At 34.9% G+C, this 22,544-nt stretch overlaps 1 protein-coding gene across 1 annotated transcript in view; it reads left to right on the top strand.

The window, feature by feature from the left end:
• LRRC40 (leucine rich repeat containing 40) overlaps positions 1–16,276 on the top strand; it is a 61,541-nt gene extending 45,265 nt beyond the window's left edge. The window contains exons 10-15 of the mRNA XM_058657957.1: positions 3,204–3,312; positions 5,144–5,251; positions 8,064–8,174; positions 10,899–10,976; positions 12,564–12,749; positions 15,480–16,276. Of these exons, the coding sequence (XP_058513940.1) occupies positions 3,204–3,312; positions 5,144–5,251; positions 8,064–8,174; positions 10,899–10,976; positions 12,564–12,749; positions 15,480–15,585 (698 nt within the window). The 3' untranslated portion in view covers positions 15,586–16,276. The remainder of the gene's footprint in view (positions 1–3,203; positions 3,313–5,143; positions 5,252–8,063; positions 8,175–10,898; positions 10,977–12,563; positions 12,750–15,479) is intronic.
• The last annotated feature ends 6,268 nt before the right edge of the window (positions 16,277–22,544 follow it).

The following is a 22,544-nucleotide window of genomic DNA, read 5'->3' as shown; positions in this document are numbered from 1 at the left end:
AGGTCCTTACCTTATTGCCTCAGAAAATAAGCATTTATTTAGATTCTTTCATTTTAGGATAAACAGCAGATAATAAAATCATTAAAAAAATCTTGAAACTGAAAAGCATTGTTGAAAAGTGACAAATTCTTTAAAATTTTTCTATTAATAACAAGCAGCGTTCTTACTCCCTTCTAAGGTTTACCTCGGCACACCTTGATTACAGAACTTCCATGCCTCCTCAACATACATTACTTCCATTAAAATACACTCTACATACTTCTCTCGCTGCGATTAACATATTTTTTAAAAAGATTTATTTATTTTTATTACAAAGTCATATATACAGAGAGGAGGAGAGACAGAGAGGAAGATCTTCCGTCCGATGATTCACGCCCCAAGTGACTGCAATAGTCGGTGCTGTGCCAATCCTCAGCTAGGAACCAGGAACTCCCTCCAGGTCTCCCACACGCGTGCAGGGTCCCAAAGCTTTGGGCTGTCCTCGACTGCTTTCCCAGGCCACAAGCAGGGAGCTGGATGGGAAGTGGAGCTGCTGAGATTAGAGCTGGCGCCCATATGGGATCCCAGTGTGTTCAGGGTGAAGACTTTAGCCACTAGGCCACGCCGCCGGGCCCGTGCTTAACATATTGTTTTATGTGTTTTTTTTTAAATTTTGTCCACTAGACTGAGTTATGATGTCTTTACTTCTTCCCATAGTAGTATCTACTTGTTAGTATGTTTTGGATAATGTTATGCAATTAAGAAATAAGCAAATGGGCTTTCACCCTTGTTTTTATTCTGGGAGAAAATGTGATTAATGTGGCTTTTTTTCCCTTCAATAAAACTACTGGCAAGGCAGAGTGATTTGTGCCAGTTTGCCTGAAAGAGAGAAATTAAGGGCCCACTGCAATAGCCTGGGGGCTAAATCTTTTGCCTTGCATCCAACAGGATCCCACATGGGTGCCAGTCCATATCCCAGCTTCTGCTCTTCCCATCCAGCTTTCTGCTTGTGGCCTCGGAAAGCAGCAGAGGATGGACCAAAGTTTTTGGACCCTGCACCCAAATGGGAGACCCAGAAGAAGCTTCTGGTTCCTGGCTTTGAGTTGGCTCAGTTCTGACTGTTGTGGCCACTTTAGGAGTGAGCTGTCGGATATAAGATCTCTGCATTTCTTTTTCTCTGTATGCCTGCCTTTCCAATGAAAAATTAATTTTTTTAAAAAAGAGAGAAACTGAATCTGTAAATTGGATGCCAAAATAGATGACACTCATTTAACTGAGTCACCCATAATGCCTTCTTAACAAAAGAATAGATTTGAGAATTTCTGAAAAGTTTTTCTCTTCCTGCTTTATGTGATTGAGTCTTTATTTGGCAGTTGTTTCACTCACTTATGCAAATACAAGCAACTTTTGGGGCCAGCACAGCAGCTCTATAGGCTAATCCTCCACCTTCAAGTGCCAGCATCCCAGATCGTGGCTGCTCTACTTCCCATCCAGCTCTCTGCCTGTGGCGTGGGAAAACAGGGGAGGATTGCCTAAAGCCTTGGAACTGTACAGATGTGGGAGACTCAGAGGAGACACTGGCTTCTGGCTCACTGAGACAGATGTGCTCAGCTCTGGCCATTATGGCTGTTTGGGGAGTGAACCAGTGGATGGAAGATCTTTCTCTCTCTCTCTCCTTCTCTCTGTATGTCTTACTTTTTAAAAAAACAGAAGTAAGTTTTTCTCTGTGGAAATTTATAGGATAAGCGCCTTCTAGTTCTTTTAAATCTCACATTAATATACATCGATACACGTTAATATATATTTCATGTTAGCGTATATTTACTCATATTTTCTAAGTGTGCCCTGTTCAGTTGAAGTTTTTGGAGCTTATTTGAGTATTGAAAATAAGTCAATAAATGCATAGTGCAAAAAAATTAACCAGTGCACAAAGTTATATGATGAGAAATAAATTTTGTTTCACATCAATACCTTCCACAAAGAGCATATATTCCCTCTTTAAAGGTTCTTTGATAATTAAAAATGTAGCTCTTTGGAAATCAGTGATCCTGGTAGTATACATATAAATGATAAAGACAATTCTGGTTTTTTTTTTTTGTTGGTTTAATATTGTGTCACTGCTTGTGTTTTTTTGGCAACCAATATTGTGTATGTTTTCAGGTAGTAAAACAACTGCTAGGAAAGCTCTGTATACCACTGCACCTACTTGGTCTCAATATTTCTCTGATATATTTTAGTTTTGTATGCTATCTTTATAACTTGTCCTGTGCTGCTTCTATGAATAAATATATATAAGAAGTATGTAAATGGGAAATAATAATCAGTTTTTAAAATTACTTTTAATTGTAAAACAGTAGTCATTATTGCTTAATGACTAGCGGAGTTCAACTCAAGACAAATAAACTGGATAGGCATTAGCAGATGTTAATTGGATACTTAGTGGGCTCAAGTAAGATCAATGCCAGTGATTTCTAAATATGAATTGTAGAATCGGTTCATCTTTTTCACATTGTTGAAAATTAGAAATCTTATTTTACTTCATTATAGATTTTTCAAGTCTTTATACATAAAATGTTATTCTTTTAAATGTGTATTTTTGGGGTGCCATGTGATGGGAGTATTAAACAGTTTCTTTGATTAGTAAGTTGGTTATTGATATGTGGTTGTATGAGTATGAATGCATGTTAGGAAAATGTCCAGTAAAAAAGTCTTTCTTTATCAACAAAATCTTGGCAGATACAATAATGTACCAGAAGCGTACTTAATTATGAGGATTGCCAATTTTAGGTGATTGGAGATAATCAGTTTTACTATATACTAAACTGGAAAGAAGATAAACATATGATTATTTGGGGGAACATGAAGGGAGATAATATGGGTATCTTCCCTTTGCTAAGAAATTTTTTTCTAATGGTTCATATTATTTTAAGATAAAAACTTGATTTGTTTCTTCTTAGACATTGTACCTGCTGTCTTACTCCTAAATTTCCTGACTGTAGGATTTATTTAACAGCTTTGAATCCATACTGTAGACCTTTATCTGTTTTCTAATAATTAAATTTTATCTTCCAGATTGATATTTATTAGAAATAAAACATAATCCTGAAGGTTATCTCACCAATAAAATATAGAAATAGTGTGTACCATATTTACCTATTATCAAGGATTTTAAAAATGATGCTGATGTGTGAACATAAGTTTTTATATGATTTATTTTTTGCCAGATGATGGACCTAGTCAAAACGACTCTGCTGCTAAGACTGCCATGACACTACCCAGTGAATCCAGTGTCAATATCCATGCCATCGTCACCTCAAAGTTGTTAGATTATAGGTATGTAATACTGAAAAGCACAAAAGGGACTTTTAAGAAAAAAATTTAAAAAGGAAAATTTGAGAAAAATGCAACAGAGTACCTAGAATAGTAGCAATTGAAAAAAAAAATACTAAAATTATAATGACATTGTATACTTTGGTTGATTTTTATCTATGGTAATAAATAGATGGTTTATTTCTTGACGGATGCTTTTATTAATAGTATAGTTTTTACAGAAACTGCGTATTGTAAAAATGAAGTGACAGTATTGGTAATAATATTCTTAGAACTTGGGTCCTGTTAAAAAGAAATTAGTCTTTAGTTAATGAAAGTCTTATCTAGCAGGCAGTTTGAGAAGTTGTACACGGCTAATGTTTCTTAATCTAAGACGAATAATATATATTGTAGTTGTAATATGCCGTGGTATCACATTTTTTAAAACTTAAACGATTATGTTATTAGTATGTAAGTTGAGATAGAAGCCTTAAAATGTTTGTATGTTATGGAAGTACATTAACCTGCGGAGATACCTTTGCGAAGATTGAAGGTAGTAGTCCAGTCTTATTTTTATAGTGTATGAGCAACTATGATAAAAAATAAATGATAATCTCAAAGCTCATTACTGGCTCATGTGTAGATTCTGTGAAAATACAAAAGAATACAGACTCAAGTAAGACGGATGGCTAGATTTATTTATGAATCTATAGTTAGTATCAGTGTTACCCTCTTAAGCTTAATGTGTCACTTGGAACCGATTTCTTGCAGCCAGTTGTAGTTTGTATTTGTTGTGTTTCATTCACAGTTTTCTCATCTCTTTCTTGTCACTCTTTAATATATATAGAAATCAGCATTTTAAATCTAATTCTGTTTACCACACTAGAACAGGTTATTTTCCTCTTCTTATATTTATATCCCTGTATTGGCATAGCATAATAACGTAGCATAGCATATCTTCCAGAAAGTGAACTACCGATTTGGTAGGTTTTCTTGTGGTCTGCTAAATATCAACTTCTTTGCTGGGTATCATGCAGTGATTGATGAGACAGATGTAATTCCTGCTTTGAAATTTCTTAGCTTAGCGTTTTGTTTTTAATCTCTCATCTGTTCCCTTCACCCTGAATAAATACCATTTATTGAGTCCATTCTATGTAAAACATTATACCATATGCTTTATTTATGCTATTGCTTTTAATCATTCAGGCAACCTGTAAAGTTGTTTTGGTCTTACATTATGGGATAACCATTGTTACTTTTTAAGCATGGATATTAGAAAAACATAATGAAGATACATCTTTGGTTGCTTTTATTCTAAATTGATTGCAATTTATCTTCCATATTTTAATTAGAAGTATCTTATTTAAAATATTAATTCTTGATCTCAGCATAAATGCTAGCAACTTTTAAAACAGCATCAACTTTGCAAGGATTTTGGGCACAGATCAGTTTCCCAAGATTTGAGCACCTCTGGAACAATTTAAATGGTACTTTATAGCAGAAACAGCTTTACTAAGATTTACTTCTAGCTTTAGAGATTTACTGCTGGTTGAAGGTAGAGGAACGGAGTATTCGTTTGCTGTGTGACTGTCAGGTTTCCTAGATTATGAAAGTATCTCTGGTTTTATTTGGTTAGGAATTTGAATGCCCACGTTTGGCCTATTTATAATGCAATTGTTGTCTGAATTTCTACAAGGAGTATTTTATGATTTGATAATTTTTTATATTGTTTACCAGCCATCATAATCAAATACCTTAAAAATTTTTGTAAGTCCCTTTAAAAAATGAAAAGTAATAATTATTTCTTTCTGAACCTCTAAGGATTCATTTTTTTTTGAACAATCCTTCATTTTAGTGATAAACAAAAAAATTTGATTCCTGATGAAGTATTTGATGCAGTAAAAGGCAACATCATCGTTTCTGTTAACTTCAGTAAGAATCAGCTATGTGAAATTCCAAAAAGGTAAGAATTGTTTGATGCTATTTCTAGTAAAATGTGACAGTTATATTCAGATGTAGCTGCAAGAAAAACAATTTCTGCTTTGTTAATTTGAAAGTAAAACTTATTTTATTGCTAATGTTAAAGGGGTTACCAAAATGAAATTCTTTCATTTGTTAGAGGTGTATAGATTTTGTAAACTGTTTATCTTTTAAACGTTAAACTTTTAAACTATGTATATTTAGAATCACTAATAAAATGAAAATTTTTGTCTGTAAATGAAATATTAGGAAAAAAGTGCTATGAAGTTATGCAATGCCAAGTTCATGTTTAATAATACAAATTTTAATTTAGAGATTTATGTCAAGGAATGGCCAAGGTACTGAATCTTTTCTACTAATAATATAGTAAAGTTTATTGAAACCTTTAATATTTTTCTACTAAAAAAGAGTTCTTGTTTTTAGAAGTCATATGTAGAACAATTGATTGGATATCATTAGCATGAGAACAATTGGATATTTTCAAAACAGAGATACTTTCAGACAAGGGATCCTTAGACAGGCTTAACGGAACTACGTAAACTCCTTAATGCCTCCTCCTTTATCCTATGTGACCCTCTGTGTATAAAAGCCTGATGGCATTAATAAATTTTGGCAACTGACCGTCTGTCAGTAGTCCATGTTAATGATAATCGGCCCCTTGCACCAAGTCCATTGCTGGCAGACAGCCAGAAGTCATACTTTGCATTTTACTTTGTGCCATACAGTCTTTGATATTTTAAATATGGAAAAGTTAGAGGAAATTACTTTTATGTTGGATTCTTCAAAAATGTTATGTAATAATAAACTACATACCCAAAGAAGGTTGGTAGATGAACTTAACAGCTAAAATGATGAAAAGAAACTTGACCTGAAGAGTTGCTAACTTGTACTGTATTGCAGATGTATTGATTATGGCTTTAAACACATTAAGTAGTTGCTTTTAATTTCCTTACTTGTGAAATAGGGATAAAAAATAGTAATACATATTTATATGAATTAAAATGGTATAATTCATAGAAATCATTTTGCAAGAAGATAATGCTTAGTACTTATAATATAAATGCTAAGCATTTTAGTACTTAAAAGAAAAAAAAAACTCATTTTCTTTCCTCTCTCTGTAACTGTCCCTTTCAAGTAGATAAATTAGTTTTAAAAGGTGAGGGGGTAGTGGCCAGGGCTGGGAGGGGTACAGCATTGCAGCATTGGGCTTAAAAACCTCCCTGACATTGGAATCCCACATTGGCACCAGTTCTAGTCTTGGCTGCTCATTTTTCTAATGTAGCTACCTGTTGATGTGCCTGGGAAATCCGTTGAGGATGGCCCAGATGTCTCAGCCCCTGCATCTACACAGGAGACCCAGATAAAGCTCCTGGTTTCTGGTTTTGGCCTGGTCCACCCATGGACGCTTCAGCCATGTGGGGACTGGACTGGCTTAGGAAGGATATCTTTTTGTCTCTCCTCCTCCTCCTACTTCTCTCTGTAACTCTTTTAAGTGAATAGATTAAAAAATCATAATGATAAAAGGGGATATATATTGAGAAAATAGAATAGTTTTTAATTTGAAATGTTTAAAAATTTTTAAAAATCAAACTGTTCAGGAAATTTAACCCTTGAATAATAATTTTATGAGGGTTCATTGCAGCAAGGAGATGTAGCACCTCTTCCGATTTTACCTTGTTTAAGGAACTGAGAGATGCAATAGTTGAGCATTAAAACTGTCAACCTAGGTTTGCTTTGCCTGGTCCTGAATCATGCAAGTTACTGGGGGAGGGGCTGGAGCAGACTGAAGGATTCTTAAGTATGTTATTTTATTATTTACTTATTCTACCCACCTGGTCTTTATGCAAAATAATATGCTTTTCTGTTGCCACATTCATTGTATGACATTTCAGCAGCTTTGAAAACCATAAAAAGGCAGTAAAGGTCACTGATTTATGCCATTAATTTCATAGCATGACTTGTTTTATCTTAAGCTATAGCCTGTTTAGAATGATACTGTGTGTAGTTTGTTGAATACCTTATGTGTCATAAATTTTCCCCTATCTGTGTATTCATTTTTTGTCTTTTAGTATGATATACTAAAGATTGTTACAGTTTAATTCACATTTCTTGGTAAATGACATTAGTAACATAATTGAAAGTACTAAGCTTGATTATGCTTACTCAGAAATGTTTAATACTTCCTCTCTAAGCCTAACTTAAACTGTTCAGTGGTGACACTTACCAGACTAGGAACTGATTTAAAATCATGGTTAAATTTAATGCTGATGTATATTTTTTTAAATAGCAAGTTTAATGAAAGAAGTTGACACAGTACATTTAAGAATATTTTCAAGTACTCAAAAGCAGTTGTTATTACATTGTGTAGTTTGTAGAAATTCCTGTTTTACAGGATATATGTCTAACAATTTATGATTAAAATTATGATTAACAATGTATGATTAAAATTTAGCCAAATAATGTAAGATATAAAAATTTCCTGGATTTTGTTTTTTTGTTTGTGCCATGACTGACTAACTTCAAAATATATGGGCTTTACGTAAAACTTTAGCATCAATTTTAAGGTCAAATAGAAATAGAAACTTTTGGATAGACTGTAGTAAGGCTGTTTTTTGTTTGTTTGTTTTTCAGAAGTTTATTTATATTAGTAATTCAACCAACCTCAAACATCTTATGAAAAAGGCCCAATTATCAGAAACAATGTGGAACTTTTCCATACTTAGGATCTGTTTATGGTTTTGAAGTTCTGATTGTGAATTAAGTGTTACCACTTCTAAAAATCATTCTTATTTCAGGATTATTGAACTGAAAGACATGGTTTCTGACGTCAACCTCAGTTTTAATAAGCTTTCCTCTATATCCTCGGAATTCTGTATGCTTCAGAAATTGACATTTTTAGATGTCAGGTATTTGTTGATATTACCACTGCCTGATTTTTCAAAATTGTAACTTGTCTTTTACCTAACTTATGCCCTATAAGTTTTATTTATGTGGGTAAGTATGGAAACTGGTTTTTAGATTAGTAACTGGATTTTAGAGGAAATTTAAGTATTAGCAAATAGTTAATCAGACATCTGTATAAGTGATTGTTAAAATAAGTAATAAGAAATATATTGATCCTTTCCTGAAATTAGATAGAATAAAACTGGCATAACCCTATGCTACACAGTAGCTTGCATGCTTCTCTTTAAACAACTTATTTGTTTCAGAATACTGTATTAACTAGATAAGACCAGGAGTAAAGTAATTAGGAGTGGCAACAAAAATAAATGAAACCTGGGCCTGGCATGATAGTGTAGTGGTTAAAGTCCTCGCCTTGCACTCGCTGGAATCCCATATGGGCTCCGGTTCTAATCCCGGCCACCCTGCTTCCCATCCAGCTCCCTGCTTGTGACCTGAGCAAGTAGTCAAGGATGGCCCAGGGCATTGGAACCCTGCACCTGCATGGGAGACCCAGAGGAGCTCCTGGCTCCTGGCTTCGGATTGGCTCGGCTCCAGCCATGCGGTCACCTGGGGAGTGAACCATCTGTCGGAAGATCTTCCTCTCTCTGTCTCCTCCTCTGTATATCCGCCTTTCCAATAAAAATAAGTAAACCTTTAAAAAAAATAAATGAAACCATATTTAAGATTTTCAGAGGTAATAGGAAATCTAATTTAAGCATGTGTGGTTTGAAGTAATGGACTCAGCAGTAGCACAGCTCCTTAAGAATCATAATATTTATGTCTCAGAGCAACTCAGGCGTTTATTGCTTGTGTTTCAACATTTTATTGTTAAAGTACATCTCTACAGCGTTTTCAGTAGGTGCATTTTTAGTATATTTAACATTTGAATAGTACACTTAAAAATACTAACGTTTAGCCTTGCTTATCAATATTTAAGTTTTTCTGTTTCAGTTTTTATATTGCTGAACTTTGTCAAACCTAGGAATTGAAATAATGTTTTCTTGTAATCATGACTAGGTATAATGAAAATTCAATTAATGATATTATAAAAGATAATGTATTTAAAAACATTTAAAATGTTTATAATCAGTTGGTATGTAGTTTAATCAGAAAACTTCTTTGTTACAGGCTGTATTAGACAATTTTATAAATTCAAGTCATTAACTGAGTAAAGTATGACATTTATCCTGGTTTGCTTTTTCTTGATTGCTCCAACAGCAGTAAAATAGTAAGATACCTTTCTGAGGATTTGTACTTGATGTAGATCCAGATTTTTTTGCTTATACGATTAAGGCCAATTGATTGATCCTCTGCTCCTAGTAGATATGGAAGTGCTTCTATTTCCAGGTGGCAGTTACATTGATAAAACTGTAATACCACATTTTCATTCAATATTAGTAGAGCAGGTGACTGAATCCTAGTCTCTGTTTCTGCTATTTCCTTTTGTTGCAGTTTACACACACACACACACACACTCTTTTGTTTGTAAGCGTATTTAAAGCTTTTAAATTCAGTGATCAGCATGTGCTTTCATGCCTTATAATAAGTAGGTCAAGAATTCTCTAGGAAAATAAGAAACATTAAAATGTTAACACAGACAACAACTGAACAAAATCAGGCAGGAAAAAAAGCAGGTTACTTATAGTCACTTGTGTGTTAAGGATGACTTCTGAATCAAAAGGAATAGATTAGAGAAAATTACTCAGTTGTAATAAGTAGTCATGTAGTTGGAAATAATTTTCCCACATACTTTTTCTGTTAATGGTCTGTTGCCTAAGAATCCTCTTTAAAGAGTCACAAAGACAGCAGAGAGAGAGGAGGATGGGTAGATGATAGAATGGATGAATGAGAGCCTCTCACCTGCTGCTTCACTCCCCAAGTGGCCACAAAGACCAGGGCTGGGCTATGCCGAAGCCTGGAGCCTGGAACTCCGTTTGGATTCCATTTCTAGGTACAGGGCCCCCCACACTAGGGCCATTCTCCCTTGTCTTCCCAGATATAATATCAAGAAACTGGGTCAGGTGTAGATTAGCCACGACAGAATAGTACCATGTGAGATCCAGACATTGCTGGAAAGCAGCCTAACTTGCTGCACCAGAGTGCTGGCCCCCAAATACTTCTACTTTCTTGTTTACATCCAGCATTGCTCCTAGACTTCCAAATTCAAATGAGAATTTGTTTATTTAATGTTTCATTGTAAGATCTAAAACATGCACATATAGACATAGTCTCAGAGTAAAATTTGAATTGCTTAGTACAGAGTAGTGGTCTCTAATTTTCTAAACATTGAATCTCTTGCTTTATTTTTGTGTATCTTTTCAATTGTTGGAGTAGATTTTCATGTCTGTGAAGGACATATATAGTGTACTAATAGGAAATTTATTTCACATAGCGTTTCAGATGAGATGTAAAGGATTTTGAACTGTAGGAAGTATTGCTCAATTCAGTTTAGAGGAGTTAGGTGATTAGTTACATTGTTTACCTTAAGTGTATTAAGTGTTTGCATAATTAATTGCATACTAGCAATACTTGTGGTGATTTCATCAGAAATGGTAGGGTCCCGCTTCGGTATGATTAGATCAAGTGTTGACACATTGGTATGCCTATCTTTATTTTTGTTCAACACCTTTAGTGGTTTTTTTAAATTTGCAAACCTTATCATTCATATATTTTGGTTTCCAATTTAGGAACAATTTTTTAAATTCCTTGCCGGAAGAAATGGAGTCGTTGATAAGACTACAAATAATCAATCTTTCCTTCAATAGGTAAGCAACTGGACATTTCTAACTGCTACATAGTGGAAAATAGGAGTCTTTGCTACCTGAAAAAAAAAGAATAAAAACCCAAATAAATTTGAAAAAGCTCCTTATTTTTACCTTTTTTGTGTTTTCACTTTGAATTGACAATGATGCTACTTGTTTGGAGTTCTTAGTGTTGATACCTAGCAGATTTGATTTTTTTGTTCCTTTTTGCAGTTTTGAGAATAAAGTAGAATCATAGACTGTTAGACACAAAAGCAATTTGTTACATTTGAAGAATAAGACATAGCAAAAAATGAGTGCTATGATTACTTGGAAGTGAGCTAGCTTTGAGGACTAGTCTTGAAATATAATCCTTTGACAGGCCTAGGAAGAGAAAGCATGTGGTTACAGCAGTTAAAGCAGAAAGCATGTGGTAAGGCACTAAGATGTGAGGACGTGATATGGTTGGTAAACTTCAGGAAATGCAGTGTTCCTTGGGCCATAAAGTGAGGAAATAGAGGTTTAAAGGAATAGATGAGGTAGACTTGTAAGCAGTAGATATCAGGACTTTTTAGACTAAATAAGACTTAGATTTATCTAGAGCACTATCAACTTGCTTGAGATAATTAAGAATAGCTAATATTTATGGAGAGTTTATTATTTGGTGGTGCTGTGCTAAGTACTGTACATGCATTATCTCATCTTTTTCATCTCATCTTTTAAAAATCCCTATTTGGTAGATTCTGTCATGTTCATTCAGAAAATTAAGGAGTTGATGTTAACTCCTCAAAACATAGGATACTAAGGATTCGGGATTTAAGTTCCTGAAAGTCTACTCCAGAAATTGAGCTCTCACTAACTCTTTTGTATTGCTTGCTGTAATTAAATTTAATTTGTGAATTCCCTTTAATAAACATATTAACAGCTAACATTTGTTGTAACCCACACAATGCCTTAAGATCTTAAAGCATACTGCCTTTACTTTAAAAAGAAAGTATATATGCTTAGTACTGTATTGTTATTATTTACAGATGAAAACTAATACATGGTGACATTAAAATAAGTACTACTTATTTATTGACTTTCCCATTCCTCTGAAACATCATTGTTGCTTTGTGTTTCCACGTTACTTTTCTTTTTAAGCTTATTTTATTTGTGTACGACCAGATTTCACACATTTCACGGTGCAGTTTAGAAACATAGTGATACTTCACCCACTACAGTGTCTCCTGCCTGTATTCCCCTTCCTTTTTTTTTTTTTAGTTTTTGCAATGGCTTATTTTCATGTTGCTTATCAACCACAGGCTTAACACTCCATTGAGTAAAGATTTCAACAAATAACAAGTAGTATAAAATCTGCCTTTCAAATGAAAAATCTCAAAAAAAAAATAGTGCTACCTACATAAAGACAGGAAACGTTTTAACTTTGAATATGTAGAATTAATAATGAGTTAGAAGTCTGTCATTGAAGGTTTTTGATTTTCTGGAAAACTAATGTAAAACTCACACAAAATTCAAGTAAATATTAGTTTGTGATATCAAACTGAAAATCATTTGTTTCAAGGGAAGATTTTGATCTCTGGAGATACCTATATTTTCTCCTTATTATAGGTTCAAAACTTTTCCTGAAGTTCTTTATCGTATCCCTGTACTGGAAACAATTCTGATTAGTAATAATCAGGTTGGGTCTCTAGATCCTCACAAAATGAAGACAATGGAGCATCTGACTACATTGGACCTTCAAAATAACGACCTCCTACAGATTCCTCCAGAGCTTGGTAATTGTGTGAACTTAAGGTAGCTATAATCCTACTGAGCTTTTAAAATTATTTGATAGATTTTGTTTTCAAAGAATCTTACAGGAAGTTGATTTATATTCCTGTTAAAAATAACGGTCAAGTCAGAAATCTATCTGTTTATAAAATTTTACCAGATATATTTTAAAATTTTGTTTATATATTTGTGTATCACATGTGTATATACATAAATAACAGATTGCTTTTGGTGGTGACTTTTATCATCACTTTATATGTTCAGAACCCGAAAGTTAAAATGCCGTTTTAAGTGGAAATATCTTGCTTTATAAAAAAGATTTTTCACCATCTATTTATAGCCTACCATCATTCTGCTTCAAGTGGGCAATGGCTTTCTCTTTTACATTCACTGTTCCCTTTGCCTTGGATGCCTTTGCCCTGCTTTCATTGATAGTTAACCCAAGGACCACTTTTTTTTTTTTTTTAAGATTTGTTTTTATTGAAACAACAAATTTACAGAGAGCAGAGACAGAAAATCTTCCATCCGTTGGTTTGCTCCCCAGTTAACTGCAGTGGCTGGAGCTGAGCCAATTTGAGCCAGGAGTCAGGAGTTTCTTTCAGGTCTCCCATGTGGGTGCAGGGTCCCAAAGCTTTGGGCCGTCCTCTACTGCTTATCCAGGACAAGCAGCGAGCTGTAAGGGAAGCGGGGCTGCTGGGACATATGAAATCCTGGCTCATACAAGGTGAGAACTTTAGCTACTAGGTTACCACACTGGGCCCTATATACTTCTTTTAAAAGCCTTTCTTATTCTCTAGACAGAATTAGCTCTCTACTCTGATTTTCCATCATGCTTTGTTTAGACTCATTTATCTCCTTTTTGGTCTGTCTTTTGGAAAAAAGAAAAAAAAATCCTAAGTACCCAGAACATGGTCAATGGGAATATAAAGAGTCATTGATATCATTTTTTTTATCAAAATATGTCAAATTTAATTTAGCTGCTGAAAACCGCATATTAGTGATTTGACATATTGTGTTTTGTGGAGACAGCACTGCCCTCTATTCTGGTACTTCACATTAGTAAATTGTAAGTTAAAAGAGACAGCTGTAGTTGATCCACATTATTTGTGATAGTTGTTGCCTATAAAGTCCCTCTGATTACCAAATAGTGAATGCTGAACCATTGCTCCTGAAGGAAGTAGGGCTGTCACATTTTCATCAAAGAATACATGATTTCGTTTTATGTGTGTTTATCAATAAAGATACCTTGCTTTTATTGTTATTGATCATTAACATTGAAATCATTTAGAAAAACACAATAATTCATGCCTGAATGAGGCTTATTTAACATAGGTGTGTTTTCCATAAGGACTGTTTGTGTTTAGGAAAACTAGACAGCACATCAGCACCACTCCTGCAATGCTGGTTTAAGCTGGTATCACCAACAACAGTAGAAAAACTTAAAAAAATAATGTGACACCAAATGACCATAACAAGGCACTCACTTACGGTCTAAGAACTGAAACAAAAAGGACAAGGAGGGCCTGCTGCGATGGCTGGATAGCTAAATCCTCACCTTGCAGCACTGGGATCCCATACGGGCACTGGTTCGTGTCCCACTTGCTCCACTTCCCATCCAGCTCCCTGCTTGTGGCCTGGGAAAGCAGTCGAGGACGGCCCAATGCTTTGGGACCCTGCACCCGTGTAGGAGGCCCAGAAGGAAGCTCCTGACTTCTGGCTTCAGCTCAACTCCGCTCCAGCCATTGTGGCCATTTGCGGAGTGAACCAAATGTCTCTGTTTCTTGTGGTAAAATATGATCTACCTTTCTAGCAAAAGTGAACAGGTTCTTTTTTATTTTTAATGCTCTCTTGCATTCTCTCTCTGCCTTTCCAATAAAAATAGAAAGTGTAATTTAAAAAATTTTTTAAAAGGCCAAGTGTCACTTTGTGTGACCTTAGCTAGAAAGGTACCTTCTGATACCTCAGTTTTTTTGCTGCTGTGTATATATCTGTAAATGACCTAGGAAATACCACACAGTGATTCAGAAACTAAAATACATTTTAGTGGGTAGTTAAATTCACATGTAAGAAATATACTAACAATGATATTCCACTGTAGTTAACTCCTTTTTTAAAAACAGTAAAATTTTGGAAGAATTCCAAAGAAATAGAACTGTTTGAAGATACAGTTTAGATCCACTTTGTAATAGGATGTGTAAGTTTTTTCTCTTTTGTTTACATAAAACTTAAGCTGTTTTAGTAAACCCTGAAACCTTAAATTGAACTTCATTTTATAACGTGAAAATAACCTTATAAATAAATGTATGTCTAGTCAAGCGAGCAAAGGAAAAAAACAGCCATGTTAGTGTTTGGGTAAAGATGGAGAAGTTGTTGCAACTATTACCTGAGGAATGTGTAAAATTTTATCTCTATATTGGTTTTTAAAAATTGTAAGTTTGATAAGTGGATTACAATATAACCCTTCATGTGGATACTTATTGCTTGCCTAAATTTCTGTCTCCAGCTATAAAATAGGAATATTAATTGTACTTAAATCATTGGATTGTTCAGTTTGCCAGTGAATGTAAATTGCTTCATGTGCTACCTTTCATGTAATAAGCATTCACTGTTTATTACTATAGTTGCAGTTTCAGCTGTGTAAATGTTCAGATTTAAGAGACTTTTTAAAATTATTTACAAAATTGCAAATGAAATCAGATGAAAAACTTTATAAATGAAAGATGTTTGCATTATCAATTTTTGTTTTTTATTTAGAACATTACTACTAGATGGAAATCCATTCCGTGTTCCTCGGGCAGCCATATTAATGAAGGGAACAGCTGCTGTACTGGAATATCTGAGAGACCGAATTCCTACTTAAATTAGAGTTGTTTTATGATCCTGATCATGCTAATTGTCAGAAGGTATAACATTTTGTTTTATTATTCTAAAGGTGATTGCTGTAACTGAATTTAGAGTTTCCCAATCTCAGGTGTTGGGATAACAGGCCTGAGCCATATTTACTGCCACTAGGTATTTTCATCTGACAAAACAATTGTTTGACATTTTTAAGATGTTGTATACACTTATAATGGTGATAAGCACATACTTGTTTAATGTTCATTTGTTGCTTTTGAATGTTTTGCACAGGAATACTCCTAATCATTTTCATTTCCTTACAACAATAAGAGGCACTTTTCAGAAATGAACTTTTATTTAATCTGGTTAAATATTTTTATAGCAAAACATTTTTGTAAACAGGGTTTTTTCTGCATTTCTTTTTTTATTCCATATAACATGACTAATTGACTTGAATGTGTCTAGTTTCTATCTTTGTATTCAGCATAATAAACCCAGCTGAATTTTGTTGAATATTGTTCTTTAGCATTTTAAAAAAGTTGAGACTTTTTCCTACCTATATTAAGACTTTGGTGATGTGATCATTCTCAGTGTATGTTAAATTTTACATTCACTGTTTTGTTTTTGTCTTCAGTTGAAATTTTCTACCTTTCGAAGATGTCTTTTTCCTATATTTATGAGACATTTTCCCAGCTCTTTTTTTTTTTTTAATTTAATTTGAATTTTTTTTTTAAGATTTATTTTTATTGGTAAGACAGATTTACAGAGAGACAGACAGAAAGATCTTTCCTCTGCTGATTTCAATTCTCAAGTGGCCGTAACAGCTGGTGGCGAGCTAATCCGAAGCCAGGAGCCCAGAGCCTTTTCTGGGTCTCCCACACAGGTGCAGGGTCCCAAGCCTTTGGGCCGTCCTTGACTGCTTTCCCAGGCCATGGGCAGGGAGCTGGATGGGAAGTGGGGCAGATGGGTAATGAACCTGCACCCATATGGGAGCCTGGCACGTGCAAGGCGAGGACTTCAGCTACTAGGCTACCGTGCAGAGCCCCAGCTCTTAATGTTACTCACAGAAATACTAATCAAGATAAGATCTGAAGAAAATTGTGGAAGTGTTAGAGTTGCTCTCATTAGTTTGAATTTAAAACTTGTTTATTTCAATGTTTTATTTCCATATAATTTGGTTATTTCTATATAATAATTGAAGGTAGTTGAATAGATTGCATCCACGTATTTTCTCTGAAGTGAAATTATTGAGCATGGATGTACATCCTTAGATATTTGAAAAAAAAATGAAGACAGTACCTTTTTAATTCTGTAGAAAGCAGCAACAGAAAACTGCTAATAAGGCATACCACATGGAAATCTTAAATGGAGCCAGGCGTTTGAATGCAGTGGGATAAATCACCTCTTGGAAAACCTGTGAGTTCCACATTGGAGAGCCTGGGGTTTCTGCTTCTAGCCCAGTTTCCTGGTAATGCATTCATTCCTGCCACCTGTGTTGGAAATCCTGGTGGAATTCCTGATTCCTGGCTCTGGGCTGGCCCAGCACCGGCTGATGGTCTCGCCCTGTCCCTGCTCTTCTCTCTGTCACTGCCTTACAAATACATAAGCAATTCTTTTAAAGGGCAAAAGGAAAAGGCTCATAAATGGTCAACCTTGATTTAATAAATGCCAAATAAAAGCATTTTTGTTTACACTGAAATCATTGGAAGCAAGTTTATCAGTCGTTATGCTTACCGTATGATTCTGTTAAATAGATCAATACCGTGTTTATCATTTTATGTAGATTGGTAGATAACTTTTGAGTGTTTGAGGCATCCTTATATTGTGAAAAAATTGTTGGCAATAAGCACTGCATGTTTATAATAAAAGTTGGTTTTTTCAGACATTGATTGTGGTATCTTTGTTTTAAAAGAAACATGCCCTTTTCATATTACAGCTTTATCACTGATTGGGATTTTTGCTTTGATTATAAACAAAAGACACTTTACAATAAGGTGACATTTTATTTATACAATAAAGAGACTTTTGGTTATTCAAAACACTTTGTTAAATACTGAAAAAGTTGAGTACACCAAAGCCGAAAAATGGCTCTGTTATACGCTGCACAGCATTATGTTAGTCCCTGTGTTTTGTATCTGTACAGAAAGCATCCTCAAAATGCATTCTAATCACATTGTACACCTTCACTGGTTAGTGTCAATACAGAAAATAAAACTGGAGAATACAGGTTGCGTTTGCAATTAACTGACATCGTCATTAATTTCACTGATTCAGTAAATTTATAGATTCATAGAACTTTCTTTGCGTGTAAAATGAAGCAGCTCTCAAAGTCATTATGGTCTCATACTGCAAAAAAAGCCCATTAAGTACATTCACAATCTATGTTAATAAAGTAGTAAATGTGTCTTCATACAGTTTTATTTACATCAATATGTAGTCCAACTAAAAAGTACTGTTAATCATGATACAGTAATCTTTTTAACACATACAAAAATGACAATTTATAGATAATTTAAGCTCAAAATCACAATTATTTCAAAATATTAATTACAATACAGCCATTTCAATTAAACATTGTGATTTACTTTCTTTATAAAATGGTAAAATTCTTTATTAAAGTAAGCAATTTGTTTTGAACTGGCTAGAGTATACCCAAGTAGAAAACCTTAAATGTTAAGAGGTGTTTCCTGCCCCCACCCACCCAAATTTGTATACAGCCACCTAGGTTAGCAAAGAGACAGAAAAGGCCCCAATTTATAAAGATTAAGCCTCTTATGCTATACTGCTGTGGCTTGTTGGTTCTTCCATAAAAGCTTTACAAGGGGATTATCAGTCAACTACTCAATGGAATGCATGCATTAATATACAGTATGTCTATGCAAGATGTGTTTACTAATGTACATAAAATGTTCACAAGGACTGCAAAAGAAGTCAAAGAAGCAGCACTTGATCTACCATTGAATATCGTAAACTTGAAAATTACTCGATAATATAATGAAATTACTTTGAAATCAGATCTCAATTCAAGTTCTTTTTCTGACTAAAGGAGCTCTGGTTAACTTGGCCTTAAGATGTCACTGTTGTTCTGCACATATGGTAGTGGAGTAAGATGTCATAAAAACATAGGGGATTAGAAACTGTCTTCATTTTATTAAAATAATGACCCAAAGTTGCGTCACTAGAAATTTTTCTTTAACTTATAAGAGAGTGAAATATTTCACTAAATAAAGTATATGACCTCAAATGAAAAATTTGTGTGTGTTTTTGGCTTATCAAAAAGTTTATATAGGTAGGGTTTCTTTAGACTATAATAAGAGTATTAGATCTCCCAAAGTAACTGAGGTTAAAAGTAGTAATAGTTTAGGAAACAAAAAACGCTTTCATTGATATTTTCTAAAAACATAAGCTGATGTCTTCACTTAAAATAGTTAACTACCACTGTATTCTTTCAGGATTGTGTCTACTTAATACTCATGGTTTTTTTTTTTTCCTCAGAACAGAAAGAGCTCATAGTTCCTATTATATACTGGTGGGGACAGGGTGCCCTTGGGTGGTTATAGAAAACTATACATAGTACTTGCAATAACCTAGAGTAATCTTACCTTCCCACAGTTATTTGTGATGGTTGTTAAAATTTACAAATCTGGTAGGTTTACCTCTGATTTCCCAATAAACTGGGGAAAGTATTTCTTCATGTGAAGACAGTGTCATCATCCTTAAGCGTCCTTTAGTCCTTTCCGTACTCTAAGTACAAAGAAACTTGATTGGCTCTTCAAGCAAAATAAATCTGGTTTCTCTTCATTCCAAGCAAAAAGAATGAGGCTTGCATTTTCAGGGAGAAAAATGTTGAGGTTGTTGAAGGAAAATACCTTACTGTCATAAAGCATAAGTATAAAAACACTTATTGCATTCTGTTGACACTAGGTGTCATCAAAGCTAAAACAAAATTTTCTAGAGTAGTCCTTTCTAACCTGAACTCTTGTGTGTTTTCTACATTCAAGAGTGATAGGAAGGGTCTCCTGAATGGAAAGATGCTACAAGTTATTGAACATAAAATGGATTCCAACAATACTTTCTGGGAGTAAATCACCATGCTAGCAGATATAGGAATTGCTTTATGTTCTGTCTGCCTGAGCATTCCATCTTGTTCATCCTGTATAGACTTTGCAAAAATAACCGTAATATTCTGTAAGATTTTCTTGAGGACTGAGAATGTGTAAACAGGATGGAGGAATACAAACATACAATGTAATTTGTCCATTTGTCAAATGCTTTCCTTACCCAGCCTATCACACATTTGACCTGCACACCTGGGCATTTTAACCTCTTAACTTTAGCTACGCAAATCAAATGTGCAAAGAATAACTTCCTATATATATGTGTGTCTAAACAGACACAAAACCTGAGTCACAATGAAAAGATTTTAATGTAAGAAAACTTTAAATAGGAAAATAACCTTTAAAGAGCCAAAAATACCTTTGTACACTATAAGCAGCTAATTTTAAACTTCAGTGTTCTTAAGCATCACATATTTTGTAAGACTTACCAAAACTCATTTACATTTGATAAATTTTCTTAACCACATTTTTATTTCTAGCATCTATTTTCATTCCCCTGAATTCATCATTTCTTTAAAAAAACATTCAGATAAGTCCTGTTGAATTTCAAGCATTTCCTGTGTTTCTGAATATCAAAGAGGAAATTTGGGGATAGTGGGCATATAACAATGCCAAGCCAAAATGGAATTTTAGAGTTCAAAAAAATATGAGATATTTGCAAAAATATTCTGTAGCAAGAGCACTCAAAGCACATGAAGCCATTCTCATTTGCCTCTCCTGATCTGCAAACTATTAACTCTTAAAAACTCCTTTCTCCACACTGCATTTTCATAGCTTTTGGCAAATTTCTCACCCTTTTCCGTATGTGAACACTGACTGTGGTAACGAAGGTTCCTTGGCCTCCCCACCTTTTCCACTTCCCCACCGTAACCCCCATGCCACTTCTCTACACACTAGGAGAAAGTTTTGCTTGAAAGTCCTCACCATCCTTGCACTTGATACTGATTTAAGGCTCAATTCGGGGCATGCTGGTTTCCTGGGCCATACTGCAGCAATGCCACACAGAAATGTGAGTGAAAATTGTGTTTTGCTGCAAACCCAATTGCTTGTTGTCGTTAATTATGCATTTATGTCAGTTAAATACATGGCAGATCGGGAGGGGAAGAGCCATCTGAACCAAACGGTTCAATCCTTGCCTGTGTGATGAGATAGGAGGGCCTTGGAGTATTCCTCCAAGCTTAGAGGATTTCTGGGCAGGGTTCAGATAGTCTCTGCCAATGAGCCTGGTTTGGGGGCAGGATAGGAAATGCATGAGGGCTGATAAGGGATTAGAGGTATTAGGCAAGAGAGCTGTATTGTGTTTGTGCCTTTGTATGTGACACTTGCCTGAGGGTCACTAGAAGGAATTTGCATTGTACAGAAAGTTTTTAAAAAAAAGCCGTAGTTTACTGACAAACTTGTTGCCATGGAAACCAGTGCAGAGAATTGAAAATATGACAAGCAGCTAAGGATTAAACATGGAGAAAATTGATAGGGAGTTGTTTTTTACATGGCGGTTTGAGCATTTGGAATTTTAGGAAAAAGCATGTCCTTCATGTGACCAGGCCAATAATTATAGGGAATAAAGGAATTACTAGAAGCAGGTCTTAGGAGGCAGAGGTGTGAGGATGGCAGAGAGAAAGTAAGCATGCATATGTTTGATAAGAGGAACTCTTAAAAACTAGTTCCATCCCTTCAGCCAAAGGTTAAATTAACTATGATGAAATATGCTCTTTCATAAGGCATAGCCATGCTTAGCTTTATAAACAAACACTGGCTGCTAGTCAGTTCCCTTCTCTTGCACAAAGCACACACTACCTGAAAAGATTATTGCATACTAAATACGTTATTGCTTGACGCATATTTACACACACACACACAGAAGCAAACCCGTGGTTCTCTTCATGCAACAAGGCCACTATTTATCCCAAAAGGTTGCATCCAGGAAGTGAATGTTTCACTTCATCCGATACAAGGCCTCCCCGTAGATCCTTCTTTTTCCTTCTGTACGACAATACACGGATTCAATCAGACTTTAGGATTTGAGGAAAATCTTTAACAGAACTTGCATTTTCAGCCTAATCTGGAAACAGTATGCATGTTGCAGTAGACTCCAGGGAAGCCACACCTGCTCTTTCAAGTGTTCCAAAAGGCTATTTGGGATATTTAAAAATGAGCAGGACTCATTTTAAAAACTGTACTGATAAATACTTTTTACTAAGGACAAATAGCAGATATTTCTGATATAGACAAACAGAAAGTAGTAGGGTCTTTACAGCATCCATGCCTTTTAAATGTTACACCTAATAAGACTGTTGCTTTTCTGATAGTCTCTAAAATTGGACATATCCGTGCTGGTATTGTTGAATAGCCAATTTAGCTGCTGCCTAACACTGGCAAATGGGTACCAGTTGCAGTCTTCACTGCTCCACTTCTGATCCAGCTCCTTGCTAAGGCACCTGAATCGAGACTCTGGATACCCGAATGGGAAAGCTGGATGAAGCTCCTGGCTCTTGGGCATGTCTGGCCGTTATAGCCGCTTGGAGGTGGACCAGTAGGTGGAAGTTCGTTCTCTCTCTCTCTCCTCCTCTTTCAGTCTCATTCTTTAATTCTACCCTTCAAATAAATAAAATCTTTTAAAAAAGTAAACAGATCATCCTCAGTGGAAGGCTAATTGTTCAGGATTGCACAAAAGAACGACTGCTTTGATCCTCTCACAAGTAGGTCATATTTTTGACAAATCAGATGGAGCTCGGCATAGAGGCAGACCATCTGACATTACTGTCACCATTTATTAGTTTTACTACATCTGTTCATTCCTCAGGAGTATAAAAAAATTGTCAAGTATGCAGAATTTAAATTTGATCCTTTCAACCTGTTCAGT

This window comes from Ochotona princeps, chromosome 2 (assembly GCF_030435755.1).
Source record: "Ochotona princeps isolate mOchPri1 chromosome 2, mOchPri1.hap1, whole genome shotgun sequence".
Classification (NCBI taxonomy): Eukaryota; Metazoa; Chordata; class Mammalia; order Lagomorpha; family Ochotonidae; genus Ochotona; species Ochotona princeps.
This window is presented reverse-complemented; position numbering and strand designations above follow the sequence as displayed.